Source organism: Rhinoraja longicauda, chromosome 15, assembly GCF_053455715.1.
Source record: "Rhinoraja longicauda isolate Sanriku21f chromosome 15, sRhiLon1.1, whole genome shotgun sequence".
NCBI lineage: Eukaryota > Metazoa > Chordata > Chondrichthyes > Rajiformes > Arhynchobatidae > Rhinoraja > Rhinoraja longicauda.
Genome location: NC_135967.1, coordinates 47,073,706 through 47,090,860, shown reverse-complemented (window position 1 = coordinate 47,090,860; position 17,155 = coordinate 47,073,706). Strand labels below are relative to the sequence as shown.

Genomic DNA, 17,155 nt, shown 5'->3' with positions numbered 1-17,155 from the left:
ATCAGTCTCTCGTTCACAGGAGAGTAAGTCCAATTTGTCGGCACTGGCCCGCTCCTGCCTGGCATTATTGATGAAAGCGAGGAAGTAGATAGAGGTGGGGAACAGCCATAATCAATTTGTCCTGCCTTCTAGTGCTTTTTGTGGTTGTTAGGATGGTTTACCTTATCTCAGTGAACACTGTTAGAAAAATTGACAAGCTAGCTTCAAATCAAAGTAGCTTGAAATAAGGTGCACAAAGTGAAAATATTTTCAGACGTGACAGAACACTAACCTGAGGACATAGTTTTAAGTGACTGGGCGGCATGGTGGAGCAGCGGTAGAGTTGCTGCCTCACAGCGCCAGAGACTCAGGTTCGATCCTGACTACGGGTGCTGTCTGTACTGAGCATTTCCATTCTCCCCGTGACCGCGGGGGTTTTCTCCGGGTGCTCCGGTTTCCTCGCACACACCAAAGACGTGCAGGTTTGTTGGTTAATTGGCTTCTGTAAATTGTCCCGAGTGTGTAGGATGTGAAACTGGGATAACATAGAACTAGTGTACGGGTAGACACAAACTGCTGGAGTAACTCAGCGAGTCAGGCAGCACCTCGGGAGAGAAGGAATGGGTGATGTTTCGGGTCGAGACGTCATCCATTCCTTCTCTCTCTCTCGAGATGCTGCCTGACCCGCTGAGTTACTCCAGCATTTTGTGTCTACCTTCGATTTAAACCAGCATCTGCAGTATTTTCCCTACTAGTGTTTGGGTGATCGTTGGTCGATGTGATGGGCCAGAGGACCTCTTTCCATGCTGTATCTCTAAACGAAACTTAAAAAATAGAACAAAACTAAACACAGATCCCTGTGGAACTGCAGTCCTCCTGCCTGAAGATTGTCCTCCCATCAAACAATGTGTCTTCTTTCGGTCAGGCAGTGCTGAATCCAAACAACCAAGTCACTATTGATCCCGTGCATTTTAATTTTCTAGATCGGTCTACCCATCCATCTTACTAACATCCATCTAGATAATATCCACCCCTCTACCTTCATCGATCACCTTTGTCACCTCCTCAAAAAACTCAATCGAGTTAGTAACATAAATTCGATCAACTTTCTTTCAGAACTTGACACCTTAGTTCCTTAACCAAAACTAAATTTGTGCTGGTCTTTTGGCGGTCACGGTGGTGCAGCGGTAGAGTTGCTGCCATACAGCGAATGCAGCGCCGGAGACCCTGGTTCCATCCTGACTGCGGGTGCTGTCTGTACGGAGTTTGTACGTTCTCCCCATGATCTGACAATAGACAATAGACAATAGACAATAGGTGCAGGAGGAGGCCATTCGGCCCTTTGAGCCAGCACCGCCATTCAATGTGATCATGGCTGATCATTCTCAATCAGTACCCCGTTCCTGCCTTCTCCCCATACCCCCTGACTCCGCTATCCTTAAGAGCTCTATCTAGCTCTCTCTTGAATGCATTCAGAGAATTGGCCTCCACTGCCTTCTGAGGCAGAGAATTCCACAGATTCACAACTCTCTGACTGAAAAAGTTTTTTCTCATCTCCGTTCTAAATGGCCTACACCTTATTCTTAAACTGTGGCCCCTAGTTCTGGACTCCCCCAACATTGGGAACATGTTTCCTGCCTCTAACGTGTCCAACCCCTTAATAATCTTATACGTTTCGATAAGATCCCCTCTCATCCTTCTACGTGGGTTTTCCCCGAGATCTTCGGTTTCCTCCCACACTCCAAAGACGTTAATTGGCTTCGTAAATGTAAAAATTGTCCCTAGTGGGTGTAGGATGGTGTTAATGTGTGGGGATCGCTGGTCGGCGCGGATCCGGTGGGCCGAAGGGCCTGTCTCCGCACTGTATCTCTAATCTAAGCTGAACTAAACTAAAGAAACCTCTCCCTCTTGCAACAACAGTGCACCAATAAATTGAGAGAATAACTGCTTTTTGTTATATTTAGTTTAGAGATACAGCATGCAAACAATCCCTTCGTCCAACCAAGTCCACGCCGACAAAACGATCACTCATACACTACAATAATTCAATAGTATCCCAGTTTTGCATCCGACACACTAGGGGGCGATGTACAGAAGCCAACTAACCTGCAAACCTGCACGTCTTTAGAATGTGAGAGGAAACTGGAGCACCCGGAGAAAACCCACAAGGTCACGGCGAGAACGTAGAAACTCCGTACAGACAGCGCCCGCAGTCAGGATTGAACCCGGGCCTCTGGCGCTGTGAGGCAGCAACTCTACCGCTGCGCCACCGTGCCTTGATGCTTCCAACATCACTGGACTCATTTCAAACCTTATTTGAACTATAGTGTCTCCAGAAATGTTTGAAACTAACTAGAAGCAGTAGGCAAGAGAAAGGTATTTATTGTTGAAAATTCCCTGGGCTGCCGACAGCAAAGGCGGGAACATTAAATGGGAATTGGGAGAGAGTCCAGGGGAATTCAGGGGAGTTGATCATTTTAACCTTGTTTGCAAAAGAGCATCGTGATCCGATGAGAAACTTAACCGTGTGAGAAGGTATTTATTCACAAAATGCTGGAGTAACTCAGCAGGTCAGGCAGCATCTCAGGAGAGAAGGAATGGGTGACGTTTCGGGTCGAGACCCTTCTTCCTGAGATGCTGCCTGACCTGCTGAGTTACTCCAGCATTTTGTGAATAAATACCTTCGGTTTATACCAGCATCCGCAGTTATTTTCTTATATAACCATGTGAGAAGATATGTGTAGGAAAGAACTGCAGATACTGGTTTAAATCGAACACAGACACAAAATGCTGGAGTAACTCAGCGGGCCAGGCAGCATCTCTGGAGAGAAGGAATGGCTGACGTTTCGGGTCGAGACCCTTCTTCAGACTGAAGACACGACCCGAAACGTCAGCCATTCCTTCTCTCCAAAAATGCTGCCTGACCCGCTGAGTTACTCCGCATTTTGTGTCTATCATGTCAGAAGATATATTTAATGTGTCAAGTTTGGAAATTAAATAATTGTACAGACCATCCAAATTAAAGGGTGTGATTTAGTTTAGTTTCAATCTACAGCATGGAAACCGGCCCTTCGGCCCACCAAGTCTATGGCAAACAATTTACAGAAGCCAATTAGCCCACAAACCTGCACATCAAGTCAAGACAAGTCAAGTTTATTTGTCACATACATATACAAGATGTGCAGTGAAATGAAAGTGGCAACGCCTGCGGATTGTGCTAAACTACAAAACAGAATAGAAAAAATAAATGTAACACAAAAAATATATTAATACAGTAAATTAAATTAGTCCCTGGTGATATGAGAGTTAACAGTCCTGATGGCCTGTGGGAAGAAACTCCGTCTCATCCTCTCTGTTTTCACCGCGTTTGCCTGACCGTAGCAGCTGGAACAGTCCATTGCTGGGGTGGTAGGGGTCCCCCATAATGTTGCTGGGTCGGAGTGTGGGAGGAAACTGGAGCACCCGGAGAAAACCCACACAGCCACAGGGAGAACGTACAAACTCCGTACAGACAACATCCGTAGTCGGGATCGAACCCGGGTCTCTGGCACTGTGAGGCAGCAACTCTACCGCTGCGCCACCGTGCTGCCTACTTAATGCAGCCCATTGAATACATTAGTTCCAACAGCAAGTTGGGGGCAGAGTGTTCTTGAGATGAGTGACGCTCCAAATCCTCCCCATCACCTCGAAGGTAGAAGGCAGGCCTGGCGTGGAATACACTGCACTTGCCAGGGAGTGACTCCAGCCCCAACAACATGCAAGCCTGGCACCCATCCACAACAGACAATCGCCCACTCACTATACTGCTGTCTCTGGCTTCATGGTTACCATCTGCAAATGGATGCGGCAGATAATTGTCAGGATTTCTTTAACGTACAGTCATAGATTGACTGTCACAGTCACAGTCACAGTCATAGATACAGTGTGGAAACAGGCCCTTCAGCCCAACTCGCACACACCGGCCAACAATGTCCCAGCTACGCTAGTCCCACTTGCCAGCACTTGGTCCATAACCCTCCAAACCCTGTCCTATCCATGTACCTGTCTAACTGTTTCTTAAACGATGGGATAGTCCCAGCCTCAACTACCTCCTCTGGCAGCTCGTTCCATACACCCACCACCCTCTGTGTGAAAAAGTTACCCCTCGGATTCCTATTAAATCTTTTCCCCTTCACCTTGAACCTGTGTCCTTTAGATTTTTTTAGATTTAGAGATACAGCGCGGAAACAGGCCCTTCGGCCCACCGGGTCCGCGCCACCCAGCGATCCCCGCACACTAACACTATCCTACACACACTAGGGACAATTTTTACATTTGCCCAGCCAATTAACCTACATACCTGTACGTCCTCTGGTCCTCGATTCCCCTACTCTGGGTAAGAGACTCTGTGCATCTACCCGATCTATCCCTCTCATGATTGTGTATACCTCTATAAGATCTCCTCTCATCCTCTAATGCTCCATGGAATAGCGACCCAGCCTGCTCAACCTCTCCCTGTAGCTCACACCCTCTAGTCCTGGCAACATCCTCGTACCCTTTCAAGCTTGACAACATAAAATCTCTAAAACATCTAACACCTGCAACCACGAAGGACAGGGACAGCAGTTCCCCTCCGAGTCACACCGTCCTGACTTCGAAACACATCACAGATGGTTGCAGCTGCAGGATCCACCGTTTGCCACTGTTGGTGTGGCAGCAATGAAGGAATCTCTACACCCAAGCACTACATGCTGGAGTAACACAGTCGGTCAGGCAGCATCTGTGGAGGGTGTGGACAGAGGATGTTTGAGGTGGGGAGCCTACTTCAGGGTCAACGCTTAACAGTCTAAAACCAAGGTCCAAACCCGGAACATCATCTCTCCAATCCTTCTACAGATGCTGCCTGCCCTGCTGAGCTGATTCTGCACTTTGTCTTTTTTTGCTCAAGGTTCAAGCATCTGGTGTGCCTTGTGTTTCGAACTCCTCCATCACAGAAGATAGAACAGTACAGGACATGAGCACGCCCTTCCGCCCTCAATGTCTAGTGCCGAACATGATGCCAGGACCATCTCTGATCGACCTGCACATAACCCTTATCCCTCCATTCAGTCAGAAAGTTGTGAATCTGTGGAATTCTCTGCCTCAGAAGGCAGTGGAGGCCAATTCTCTGAATGCATTCAAGAGAGAGCTGGATAGAGATCTTAAGGATAGTGGAGTCAGGGGGTATGGGGAGAAGGCAGGAACGGGGTACTGATTGAGAATGATCAGCCACGATCACATTGAATGGCGGTGCGTACAGGCTCGAAGGGCCGAATGGCCTCCTCCTGCACCTATTGTCTATTCCCTGCGTATCTCCAGTTGTTCAGCAGAGTTCTCACCAACCTTCCTCACGGCAATTAGGAAAGTGCAAACGACTGCCGTCTCCGACATCCAAGGAAGAGATCAGAGACGTCTTCCTCTGCTGTCATTGCCAGCCGGCCGCTCCAGCCACTGCTGGCTCTGTGTGCCGTAAGGCTCCTCCTGTCAGATTGATCCCTGGGATGGCAGGACTTTCATATGAAGAAAGACTGGGTAGACTCGGTTTGTACTCGCTGGATTTAGAAGATTGAGGGGGGATCTTATAGAAACGTACAAAATTCTTAAGGGGTTGGACAGGCTGGATGCAGGAAGATTGTTCCCGATGTTGGGGAAGTCCAGAACAAGGGGTCACAGTTTAAGGATAAAGGGGAAGTCTTTTAGGACCGAGATGAGAAAGTTTTTTTTCACACAGAGAGTGGTGAATCTGTGGAATTCTCTGCTACAGAAGGTAGTCGAGGCCAGTTCACTGGCTATATTTAAGAGGGAGTTTGATGTGGCCCTTGTGGCTAAAGGGATCAGGGGGTATGGAGAGAAGGCAGGTACGGGATACTGAGTTGGATGATCAGCCATGATCATATTGAATGGCAGTGCAGGCTCGAAGGGCCGAATGGCCTACTCCTGCACCTATTTTCTATGTTTCTATGTTTCTAACTCGGATAAATTGTCCTTCTCCGCGTTTGAGTCTCGGCTGATCATGGCATCCGAGGTTTAGTTTATCCGCTGCCTTTCATATCCCATTACATGTGTGAGCTCCGAATCCGAGAGCTGCTTTCAAACTGAATGAAGCGAGATGTCCCCAACTCAGTTCTTTGATGCGGGAGTGCATCCCTGCAGCTGGATTTGGCACTATTTCCATGGCTTCCACCATTGTCATTGGTCTCTTATAGAAGGTCAGGTGACAATTATGAACTCTGTTTTCCATATAAAAACTGTTTACTGTTTTCAATGTACGGTGGTAAACGCTAATCATAAATTTTACAAGTTTTAGACAATAGGCAATTGACAATAGGTGCAGGAGGAGGCCACTCGGCCCTTCGAGCCAGTACCGCCATTCAATGTGATCATGGCTGATCATTCTCAGCACATTTTTTTCTGAACATCTTGGTGAGATTGTTATACTTCAGTAACAATATTGGTAAATAAAGTCTGAAGAAGGGTCCATACCCTAAATGGCGTCTGTGCATTCCCTCCATAGGTGCTGCCTGACCCGCTGAGTTATTCCAGCACTCTGTGTCATAGTCATAGAGCCAGACAGCACAGAAACAGATCCCTCAGCCACATTCATTCTTGCCCACCAAGATGCCCCATCGAAGCTCGTTCTATTGGTTCACACTTGACCTTCTCTTCTCTGTGGATTGTTACCTTGTCGTGGTGGAGAAGCTTGTGTGTTGTCCTGAGATCCTGAGAGCGATGCCGTCTGGAGCTACGCTCCTGGTAGGGTCACCCATGGCGGTAAGGTCGAGGGGGGGGGGGGGTCCCTGACAAAGAGCGATCCAACCAAGACCTCAACGGTGGAACAGGCGGTGGATGACGGCTGACTTTAGTGGAGCGTCACATCGGCTGGGAAGACGGATGGATGAAGGCCGCGGCAGAAAAGGGTTCCCGGTCGTCTTGGACTCCACGCCACTGGATCCTGACCCAGATCTGTCAAGGACCGTGTGGTGGCTGTCTGTGCACCAGTCTCCCCACGTTAAACAAAGTCACGCACAGGCGTCCTGACAAGGACAGATATACTCGCTTCCAGTGACCGCCCATGATGATGATGATATCCTTCTTAACCTTTTGCTCAAAGTTCAGCATCTGCTTTTCAGTGTACTTTGGTACACGCAACAAGCCAAAACTGAGTAACTGAAACTGATTAATTGATCTGCAATTCCTTGCGTCTCAATTAGAAAACAAGGCATTGTTTCATTTGGTAAGCAATGGGGATCACCGTTTTGATATTGCTGGACTGATAATATATCCCATCATTTGGAAATGGAGAATTATTATCAGTTGTTATTGCCAGAGTGCAGAATGTGTGTGCATTGTGAGATATAGGGGAGAGGGTGGGGCAATGGTGGAATGACATCAGTGTCAAGTTATCTAACTTTGCTGTCCGTTTGGTTTCAGAACTTAAGCACATATCCGCCCCTGATTTTACAGCAACATGTGGTCTGGCACCCCCTGCAATCCGGACAAAATCCCCCTGGGAAGACAATAGACAATAGACAATAGGTGCAGGAGGAGGCCATCCAGCCCTTCGAGCCAGCACTGCCATTCAATGTGATCATGGCTGATCATTCTCAATCAGTACCCCGTTCCTGCCTTCTCCCCATAACCCCCTGGCTCCGCTATCCTTAAGAGCTCTATCTAGCTCTCTCTTGAATGCATTCAGAGAATTGGCCTCCACTGCCTTCTGAGGCAGAGAATTCCACAGATTCACAACTCTCTGACTGAAAAAGTTTTTCCTCTTCTCATTTCTAAATGGCCTACCCCTTATTCTTAAACTGTGGCCCCTGGGTCTGGACTCCCCCAACATTGGGAACATGTTTCCTGCCTCTAACGTGTCCAACCCCTTAATAATCTTATACGTTTCGATAAGATCTCCTCTCAACCTTCTAAATTCCAGTGTATACAAGCCTAGTCGCTCCAGTCTTTCAACATATGACAGTCCCGCCATTCCGGGAATTAACCTAGTAAACCTACGCTGCACGCCCTCAATAGCAAGAATATCCTTCCTCAATTTTGGAGACCAAAACTGCACACAGTACTCCAGGTGCGGTCTCACTAAGGCCCTGACCTCCCGAACAATGTGTCGCCTTGGGTGGGCGAGGCGGCCGATCTCGACCTCATTGGGACTTCCATGCCGATCGACGGGTTGAATTTGCCCCCTGTGGCTAGGCCTCTGGACCTCCGCAGGTTGGTTCCCGTGGCCGGCTTTGCGGGCAGGTATATCGACCCCCCAAGGTAAGTCATAGAACTAAGGGTGGCGGGAAATCAGTGGAGGACTGTACTGAATTAAACTTTTGTTGAAAAAAATTGCAAATCCAAAGAGAAGACAACTTTGGAAAAACTAATAAGAAGTTTGAAAATAATTTCCCTTCAACTGAAGGACAGGACCTGACAGTTTCCTAACGTGTGCGGGTCACAGCACAATGGCGCAGCAGGTAGAGCTGCTGCCTGGAAGATTCATCGACCCTGCTTCTTTCCTGATTCCTCGGGTGCTTAGTTTAGTTTAGTTTAGAGATACAGCGTGGGAACAGGCCCTTCGGCCCACCGAGTCCGCGTCGACCAGTGATCTCTCTACACTAGCACTATCCTACACACTAGGGACAACTTACAATATTTACCGAAGCCAATTAACCGACAAACTCGCGCGTCTTTGGAGTGTGAGAGGAAACCAGAGCACCCGGAAAAAAACCCATGCGGTCACAGAGTGAACGTACAAACTCCGTACAGACAGCACCCGCAGTCAGGATCGAACCCGGCTCTCTGGCGCTGTGAGGCAGCAACTCTATCGCTGCGCCACCGTGCCGCCCTGACTTTGTGGAGTTTGCACATTTTCCCGTGACTGCCTGGGTTTTCTGTGGGTCCTCCAGTTTCAGCCCCAAAGTGTGCCTGTTGGTAGGTTTATGGGCGTCCAGTGAGTAGGTGAGTGGTAGGATCAAGGGTAGGGCAGGTATAGTCAGTGGGAATGTGGGGAGAATAAATGGGTTAAGGTAGGGCTAGCATGGAAGTGGGTACTCTGTGATCAGTATAGAATTAGTGGGCCAAAGGGCCAGTTTCCAATCTGTGTCACTCCATGTCTTTACGCTGGGCATCAATCTGAAATGACCATCAGTCTGAAGTGCCCATCATGGTCGGCATGGGCAAGTTGGGCCGAAGGGCCTGTTTCCAATATGCATCACTCCATGGCTTTATGCTGGGCATCAATCTGAAATGACCATCAGTCTGAAGTGCCCATCGTGGTTGGCATGGGCAAGTTGGGCCAAAACATGGGCATGTTTCCCTGCTGTGTGACTCTATGATTCTAATTGGTTGAAGCCACATCTCCAGTAAGCTGTACAAATTGCTGAAGGATTTCCGCTAGACATAATTTCAAAATGAACAGATATCAAATTAGAGTTGGCTACTCATTATGTCATGCATTCCATAAACCGTTCTTCAGTAAAATGTGGAACAATCAAACTCTGGGTGTGCCGTGATATTCAGCAAGAAGGAGTTGCAACTTACATTTTCCGTCGTTCCAGTAATGACGTGGAGGCCATCGTAGGTTGACTTGATGTACATGCCCTGCAACAAGACCAGACGCAAGATCAATGAGTCAAGCTGCTGTGGACAATGCTGCCCAACAACCCCACTGTACCACATCGGTTACTGTGTACCACCCACCATTCAACCCTCCAAAGTACTCAAGGTCACATCATCAACATCAGACAGATATTAATGTCCACAACTTTGGAATCAATAAAAATCAGAACTGCATAGAACATATGTTCGCAGGTTATAGGGGCAGAATTAGGCCACTTGGCCTATCAACTCTACTCTGCCTTTCAATCATGGCTGATCTAGCTTTGCCTCTCAACCCCATTCTCCGGCCTTCTCCCCATAATCCCTGACACCCTTTACTGTGTCCACAATTCACTGCAATTTCTTGCGGTGTTGGGAACTGTCCCCAAACCAGGTCAGAGTATCTACACAATCTACACAGAGTATCAGAATACCCACGGAAGTCTGAAGAAAGAACTATCTGAGTGAGTAATGCGCTTAAGTAGCTGACTTTATATAATTGCACAGCGTCACATTGAAAGCCACCTGGGCTTTAGATACAGGGCGGTTAATCCCCATCACAAATGACAGCAGCTGCTTCAGAGAGATGAGGTAACTGGCCCATTTCGCAGAGTCTCATTCATTACAATGTTCGCGTAATAGCACTGAAACTTATTTTCAGTCTTGCCAGCAATATGATCTTCTTATGACATAATCAATCTTCACTCTAAAATTTAATGCGCTCGTGATTTAATCATTTTATTTTCCCTTTCAGCTGTTCTTATACAGCCTTGTCTCATCACCCCTACCCTCTTTGAATTACTGCCCTCTGCTGAGTTACTCCAGCACTTTGTGTCTTTTTCTGTAAAACAGCATCTGCAGTTCCTCGTTTTTACTTCTCAACAGTTTCCCTTGTACACAGCTTGTACACAGCTCGTGCTCCAAGGAATACAGCCCCAGCCTGCTCAACCTCTCCCTATAGCTCAGTCCCTCGAGTCCTGGCAACATCCTGGTAAATCTCTGAACCCTTTCAAGCTTGACAACATCTTTCTGGTGTTCTGACAGCATCACCCATTCCTTCTCTCCAGAGATGCTGCCTGTCCCGCTGAGTTCCTCCAGCATTTTGTGTCTATCTTCGATTTAAACCAACATCTGCAGTTCCTTCCGACTACAATCTCTCCTATAACATGGTGACCAAATCTGAACGCAATACTCCAAATGTGGCCTCACCAACGTCTTGTATAACTGTAACAGGACCTTCCAACTTCTATACTCAATGCTTTGACTGATGAAGGCCAATGAGCCAATTTAAAATCATTTCTTTCCATGCCAGTGCCAGGGTCTTTCTTGATTAGTAAAGGTGTCTCGGGTTATGAAGAGAAGGAAGGAGAATGGGGTAGAGAGGGAAAGATAGATTCACCATGATTAATGGCGGAGTAGACTTGACTTGCCAAATGGCCTAATACTGCTCCTAGAACTTGTGAACTCCATCACCTGACTCAAGGTGAGGGGGGAGGGGGGGGGAGCAGGGGGGGGGGGGGAGAAGGGGGGGGGAGGGGGGGGGGGAGGGGGGGGAGCGGGGGGGGAGCAGGGGGGGGGGAGCAGGGGGGGGGAGTGGGGGGGGGGAGGGGGGTTAGCACCTCATCTAGCACTCTGCACTTTATAATCTCATTTAATGTGCAATCAATAATTTACCTGCTCTCATTGATGGTTGAAAATTCACCGTTTACATACTTTAAACTCTAGGTTAAATGCTTTACCTTTTACCATTTACATGCTTTAATCCCCTGTCTATATGTATTGTATTGCACTGTCTAATTGTATTGTACTGTATTGTATTGTACTGCACTATCATCCCCTGTCTATATGGTTTTGCATCTGTATTCCACTATGGCCCCCCCAGGCACCCTGTTTCGTCCCATTCGTTGCAGGATCTGTAAGGAGTGGAATGACAAATGAACTATTATTAAATTATTATTAAATGATGACCGGTGAGAAACCAACTCCTGGCCCTTAGTTTTTAATCAGGTTCTGGGCCGTGTACAAGGGAAGTCTGTGGAGGGGCAAAATCAAGGAACTGCAGATGCTGTTTTACGGAAAAGGACACAAAGTGCTGGAGTATCTCAGTGGGTCAGGCAGCATCTCAGGCAGCATCTCTGGAGAACATGGACAGGTGACGCACACAGGACTGCAGATGCTGGTTTATAGAAAAAGAGTCTGGAGAAGGGTTTCCGACCCGAAATATCACCTTTCCATGTCCTCCAGAAATGCTGCCTGACCCGCTGAGTTACTTGTCGTGGGATAATGGACAATAGACAATAGGTGCAGGAGCAGGCCATTCGGCCCTTCGAGCCAGCACCACCATTCAATGTGATCATGGCTGATCATTCTCAATCAGTACCCCGTTCCTGCCTTCTCCCCATACCCCCTGACTCCGCTATCCTTAAGAGCTCTATCTAGCTCTCTCTTGAATGCATTCAGAGAATTGGCCTCCACTGCCTTCTGAGGCAGAGAATTCCAAAGATTTACAACTCTCTGACTGAAAAAGTTATTCCTCCCCTGACATCAGTCTGAAGAAGGGTCTCGACCCGAAACGTCACCCATTCCTTCTCTCCCGAGATGCTGCCTGACACAATAAAAGCATCATTGAACATGACACTTCTCTGCCAGATAACTTGAACAAACAAAGGTATTAGCAGTAATACTTTTCCTAACTGAGAAGCCAAACTCATTTCTCTAATGCTCGGATTTACAATAGATTGCATTTCAACTCCCTGGCTGAATTAAGCGACTGACTGTTATTTGCCGATGATAGCACACGATTCATAATGATATGGAAGAGTTGTCTCCTTACCAATCCCTCATTTGGCATAATGTTCGTCAGGTGGACAACTTCGAGATGCGCAGACTGAGATACCAAGGAGTCAGATGAAAGTGAGATGATGTGATCACAGATCCCTGATAATGTCTTACACTGTGGACAGTCAAAGAATCCAAGACAGATGTTAGTAAAGTGAATAAGCAAGGAAGTGCAGATGCTGATTTACAAAAAAAGACACAAAGAACATTCAATTCTCCAACCAATTCCCGCTTCCCCCCTCCCCCCCCCATGCTCCCCTCCCCCTCCCCCTCCCCCTCTCCTTTCCCTCCAATCTCCCCACCCTTTCTTTTCCTTCCTTCCCCTCTGCCCCACATGTTTCTCCCCTCCCACTCGCCCTTCTCCTACATTACGTCCTCCGGCTTTACATTTATGCCTCAATCCTTTTGTCTCGCACCTACCGTTTTTTCACCTCAGGCTTTATCACCTATTACCTGCCATGCTTTGTCCTGCCCCTCCTCTCTTCCAGCTTTGTCCCTGTCCCCCCCCCCCCAACACCCCTCTACAATCAGTCTGAAGTAGGGTCCCGACCCAAAACGTCACCTATCCATGTTTTCCAGAGATGCTGCCTGACCCGCTGAGTTACTCCAGCACTCTGCGTCTTTTTTTGTTAGTAACGTGAAAATGAACTACTATTCTCTTTCTCATTTCTAATGATTGCTTTTATTAGAGTTACAATTACATGCAAATAATTATTAATCATTGAGTATGAAGGGAATGGGGTGGAGATATGTCCTGAGTCATATGAGTTAAACAAACTACAGATGCTCCTCGACTTACGATGCTTCAACTTACCATATTTTGACTTTACGATGTTGCAAAAGCAGTAGAAACCGTACTTTGAAATTTGAATTTTGATCTTTGATGTTGGCTATGATGTTGGGTAGGTTAGGTGGCTATGATGTTCGGTAGGTTAGGTGGCTATGATGTTCGGTAGGTTAGGTGGCTATGATGTTGGGTAGGTTAGGTGGCTATGATGTTCAGTAGGTTAGGTGGCTGTGATGTTGGGTAGGTTAGGTGGCTGTGATGTTTGGTAGGTTAGGTGGCTGTGATGTTGGGTAGGTTAGGTGGCTATGATGTTTGGTAGGTTAGGTGGCTGTGATGTTGGGTAGGTTAGGTGGCTATGATGTTTGGTAGGTTAGGTGGCTATGATGTTCGGTAGGTTAGGTGTATTAAATGCATTTTCGCCTTACTATATTTTTTATTTACGATGGGTTTATCGGAACATAACCCCATCGTAAGTCGAGGAGCATCTGTATATAGTATCTACATCATAAACTATATAGTATAGACCCTAATGGTGTATCCTTATTGTTTTGATGTGGTTATGCTTTAATCCTAATTGTTAACTGTATGTTTGTGTTGTCATTTGTGAGTGGAGCACCGAGGCACATTCCTTGTATATGCACATACTTGGCCAATAAACTTATTCATTCATTCATTAAACTTTTCCCCACGAGTGAAAGTTCTACTCAACAACCAAAGTCTGTAGTCTCTTTTTTGCTCGGGTTTATTTTCACCCACATGTTTAGACCGTAATGTTGTATCCTTATTGTTTTGATGTGGTTATGCTTTATTATAGACAATAGACAATAGACAATAGGTGCAGGAGTAGGCCATTCGGCCCTTCGAGCCAGCACCGCCATTCAATGTGATCATGGCTGATCATTCTCAATCAGTACCCTGTTCCTGCCTTCTCCCCATACCCCCTGACTCCGCTATCCTTAAGAGCTCTATCTAGCTCTCTCTTGAATGTATTCAGAGAATTGGCCTCCGCTGCCCTCTGAGGCAGAGAATTGTTAATTGTTAACTGTATGTTTGTGTTGTCATTTGTGAGCTGAGCACCAAGGCACATTCCTTGTATATGCACATACTTGGCCAATAGACTTATTCATTCATTCATTCATTCATTCATTCATTCATTCATCTACATTGTACAGTAATCTTATTGTTTTCTAATTGTCCCAAGAGGTTGGTGGCTCCACCTTTTTTTTCCAGTAGGTACATCTGAAAATAGATGTATTCAGTGTGGAACATGATTATACCACCCAGAAAATCTTCTATTTCATTCTGAAGAAGGGTCTCGACCCGAAACATGGCCTATCCACGTCCTCCAGAGACGCTGCCAGACCCACAGTTACTCCACCACTTTAAGTTTTGCTCAAGATTCCAGCATCTGCCATTTGTTGCATCTCTCCGATTTCTTTCTATTGATTTCAACGTTAGTCAACTTGCTGACCTCATCACAGTTCCGCAAGTGTGTGAGGAAACCAGAGCACCCGGGGAAAATGTGAGTTAACTCACTGACGTTATCACAGCTACGTAATTCCCATGATGTGAAATTCAGCGGTGAGGGTTTCACCACCGTTCTGACGGCTCAGATAGGTCTCCAAATTTGAGGAAGGATATTCTTGCTATTGAGGGCGTGCAGCATAGGTTTACTAGGTTAATTCCCGGAATGGCGGGACTGTCATATGTTGAAAGACTGGAGCGACTAGGCTTGTATACACTGGAATTTAGAAGAATGAGAGGAGATCTTATCGAAACGTATAAGATTATTAAGGGGTTGGACACGTTAGAGGCAGGAAACATGTTCCCAATGTTGGGGGAGTCCAGAACAAAGGGCCACAGTTTAAGAATAAGGGGTAGGCCATTTAGAACTGAGATGAGGAAAAACTTTTTCAGTCAGAGTGTTGTGAATCTGTGGAATTCTCTGCCTCAGAAGGCAGTGGAGGCCAATTCTCTGAATGCATTCAAGAGAGAGCTAGATAGAGCTCTTAAGGATAGCGGAGTCTGGGGGTATGGGGAGAAGGCAGGAACGGGGTACTGATTGAGAATGATCAGCCATGATCACATTGAATGGCGGTGCTTGCTCGAAGGGCCGAATGGCCTCCTCCTACACCTATTGTCTATTGTCTATTGATTCAAGTATTGCCCGTGAGGTGACCATTGCTAAACGTGTGTTCCCAGAGCAGCAGAAGTGTTCTGCCACCCTGCCAATCTCCCTTCTCCCACCACCATGACCCAGCCAGTGACACCCAGCTCTTTCAGCAGCAGAGATGCACAGACCAGCTTTCCTACATTATCGCCGTGTTGGCTCCCTCTTGGCGTGACCCAAATGGTTGCTGTATGAATGTTTTCTACCTTTAGTTGAGTTAAGTTTAGAAATACAAATTTTGCTTCCATAAACCCAGAAATTGGGGGCAGGTTCTGCCCTGCTCCGAGATTTTTGGGCGGCATGGTGGTGCAGCGGTAGAGTTGCTGCCTTACAGTGAATGCAGCGCCGGAGACCCGGGTTCAATCCCGACTACGGGTGCCGTCTGTACGGAGTTTGTACGTTCTCCCCGTGACCTGCGTGGGTTTTCTCCGAGATCTTCAGTTTCCTCCCACACCCCAAAGACGTGCAGGTTTGTAGGTTAATTGGCTTGGTAAATGTAAAATTTGTCCCTAGTGTGTATAGGATAGTGTTAATGTGCGGGGATCGCTGGTCGGCGCGGACCCGGTGGGCCGAAAGGGCCTGTTTCCGCGCTATATCTCTAAACTAAATTAAACTAAAATTAAGAACGTTTACATCTTATCCGGTCCGAAGCCATGCTCTCCTGGTGATTAATATTGCCATGTTTATCAAGGGGGCAGAAATCATAAGGTCCTTTACTCTTTAGGTAGTTTGAGCTGTGTCCATTTTTTAACCTGATCAACACAAAACTGCTTATCATCTTAAGGAAATAATCAGCAGTGAAGTGGTATCACTTGGCAGCAAAGTATGTATAAAATTATACAGATACAAGAGACTGCAGACATTAACAGAATACAACTTTATACTTAAGATTAGTTTCGAGATACAGCATGGAAAAAAGCCCTTCGGCCCACTGAGTCTGTGCCGACCCCACACATTAACACTATCCTACACACTAGGGACAATTTACAATTATAGCAAGTAAATTAGCCTATAAACCTGTGCGTCTTTGGAGTGTGGGAGGAAACCGGGTGTCTGTACGTACAGAATTTGTACGTTCTCCCCGTGACCCACTTGGGTTTTCTCCGGGTGCTCCGGTTTCCTCCCACACTCCAAAGACGTACAGGTTTGTAGGTTAATTGGCTTTGGTAAAAAATTGTAAATAGTCCTCAGTGTGTGGGATAGTGCTAATGTACAGGGTGATTGCTGGTCGGCGCGGACACGGTGGGCCGAAGGGCCTGTTTCCGCACTGTATCTCTAACCTAAACTAAATATTTACCTGGGAAAAATAATGTATTGCAAGGGGATCTATCTGAGGCTATGGCCGACAACGCAACCCAATTAAACTGACCTTGTCAATGAGATTTATACTTCCACTTACATCTACCAACAGAATGCTATGATGGCTTTATAAATCTGATTTAAATATTGATTTTGACAAAATAAATTCCAAAAGGAATGCAGCTTTAGTGAACTGGAGAAGGAATGAGATGACCCATTCATTTTTTTAACATGAATTGTAGCTTCTATTTCAAAGTGTTTGCAGCTTTGAAGCCTACCTGGTATTAATGATTAAATGAATAAATACTGACGTAAATCTAGACGTCTGAAAGGTGTGAGATTATAAAACTCTGATCGGGATTAAGTGGTGTCTGTTAGATTTGTGATGGGTCTCGACACGAAACGCCCCCCATTCCTTCTCTCCAGAGATGCTGCCTGTCCCACTGAGTGACTCCAGCATTTTGTGTCTATCT

General features: G+C 46.7%; 1 protein-coding gene across 2 annotated transcripts in view; it reads right to left on the bottom strand.

Annotated features, from left to right (window-relative positions):
* The window catches only part of LOC144600708 (connector enhancer of kinase suppressor of ras 2), a 391,278-nt gene that overhangs the window by 191,058 nt on the left and 183,065 nt on the right, over window positions 1–17,155 (bottom strand). For both annotated transcript variants that reach the window (XR_013548171.1, XM_078412618.1), the window contains exons 6-7: window positions 12,422–12,541; window positions 9,532–9,591 (exon numbers count right to left, since the gene is read on the bottom strand). Coding sequence is in view for 1 of the 2 variants with exons in the window: in XM_078412618.1 (XP_078268744.1) it covers window positions 9,532–9,591; window positions 12,422–12,541 (180 nt within the window). In the remaining variant the exon portion in view is untranslated. The remainder of the gene's footprint in view (window positions 1–9,531; window positions 9,592–12,421; window positions 12,542–17,155) is intronic.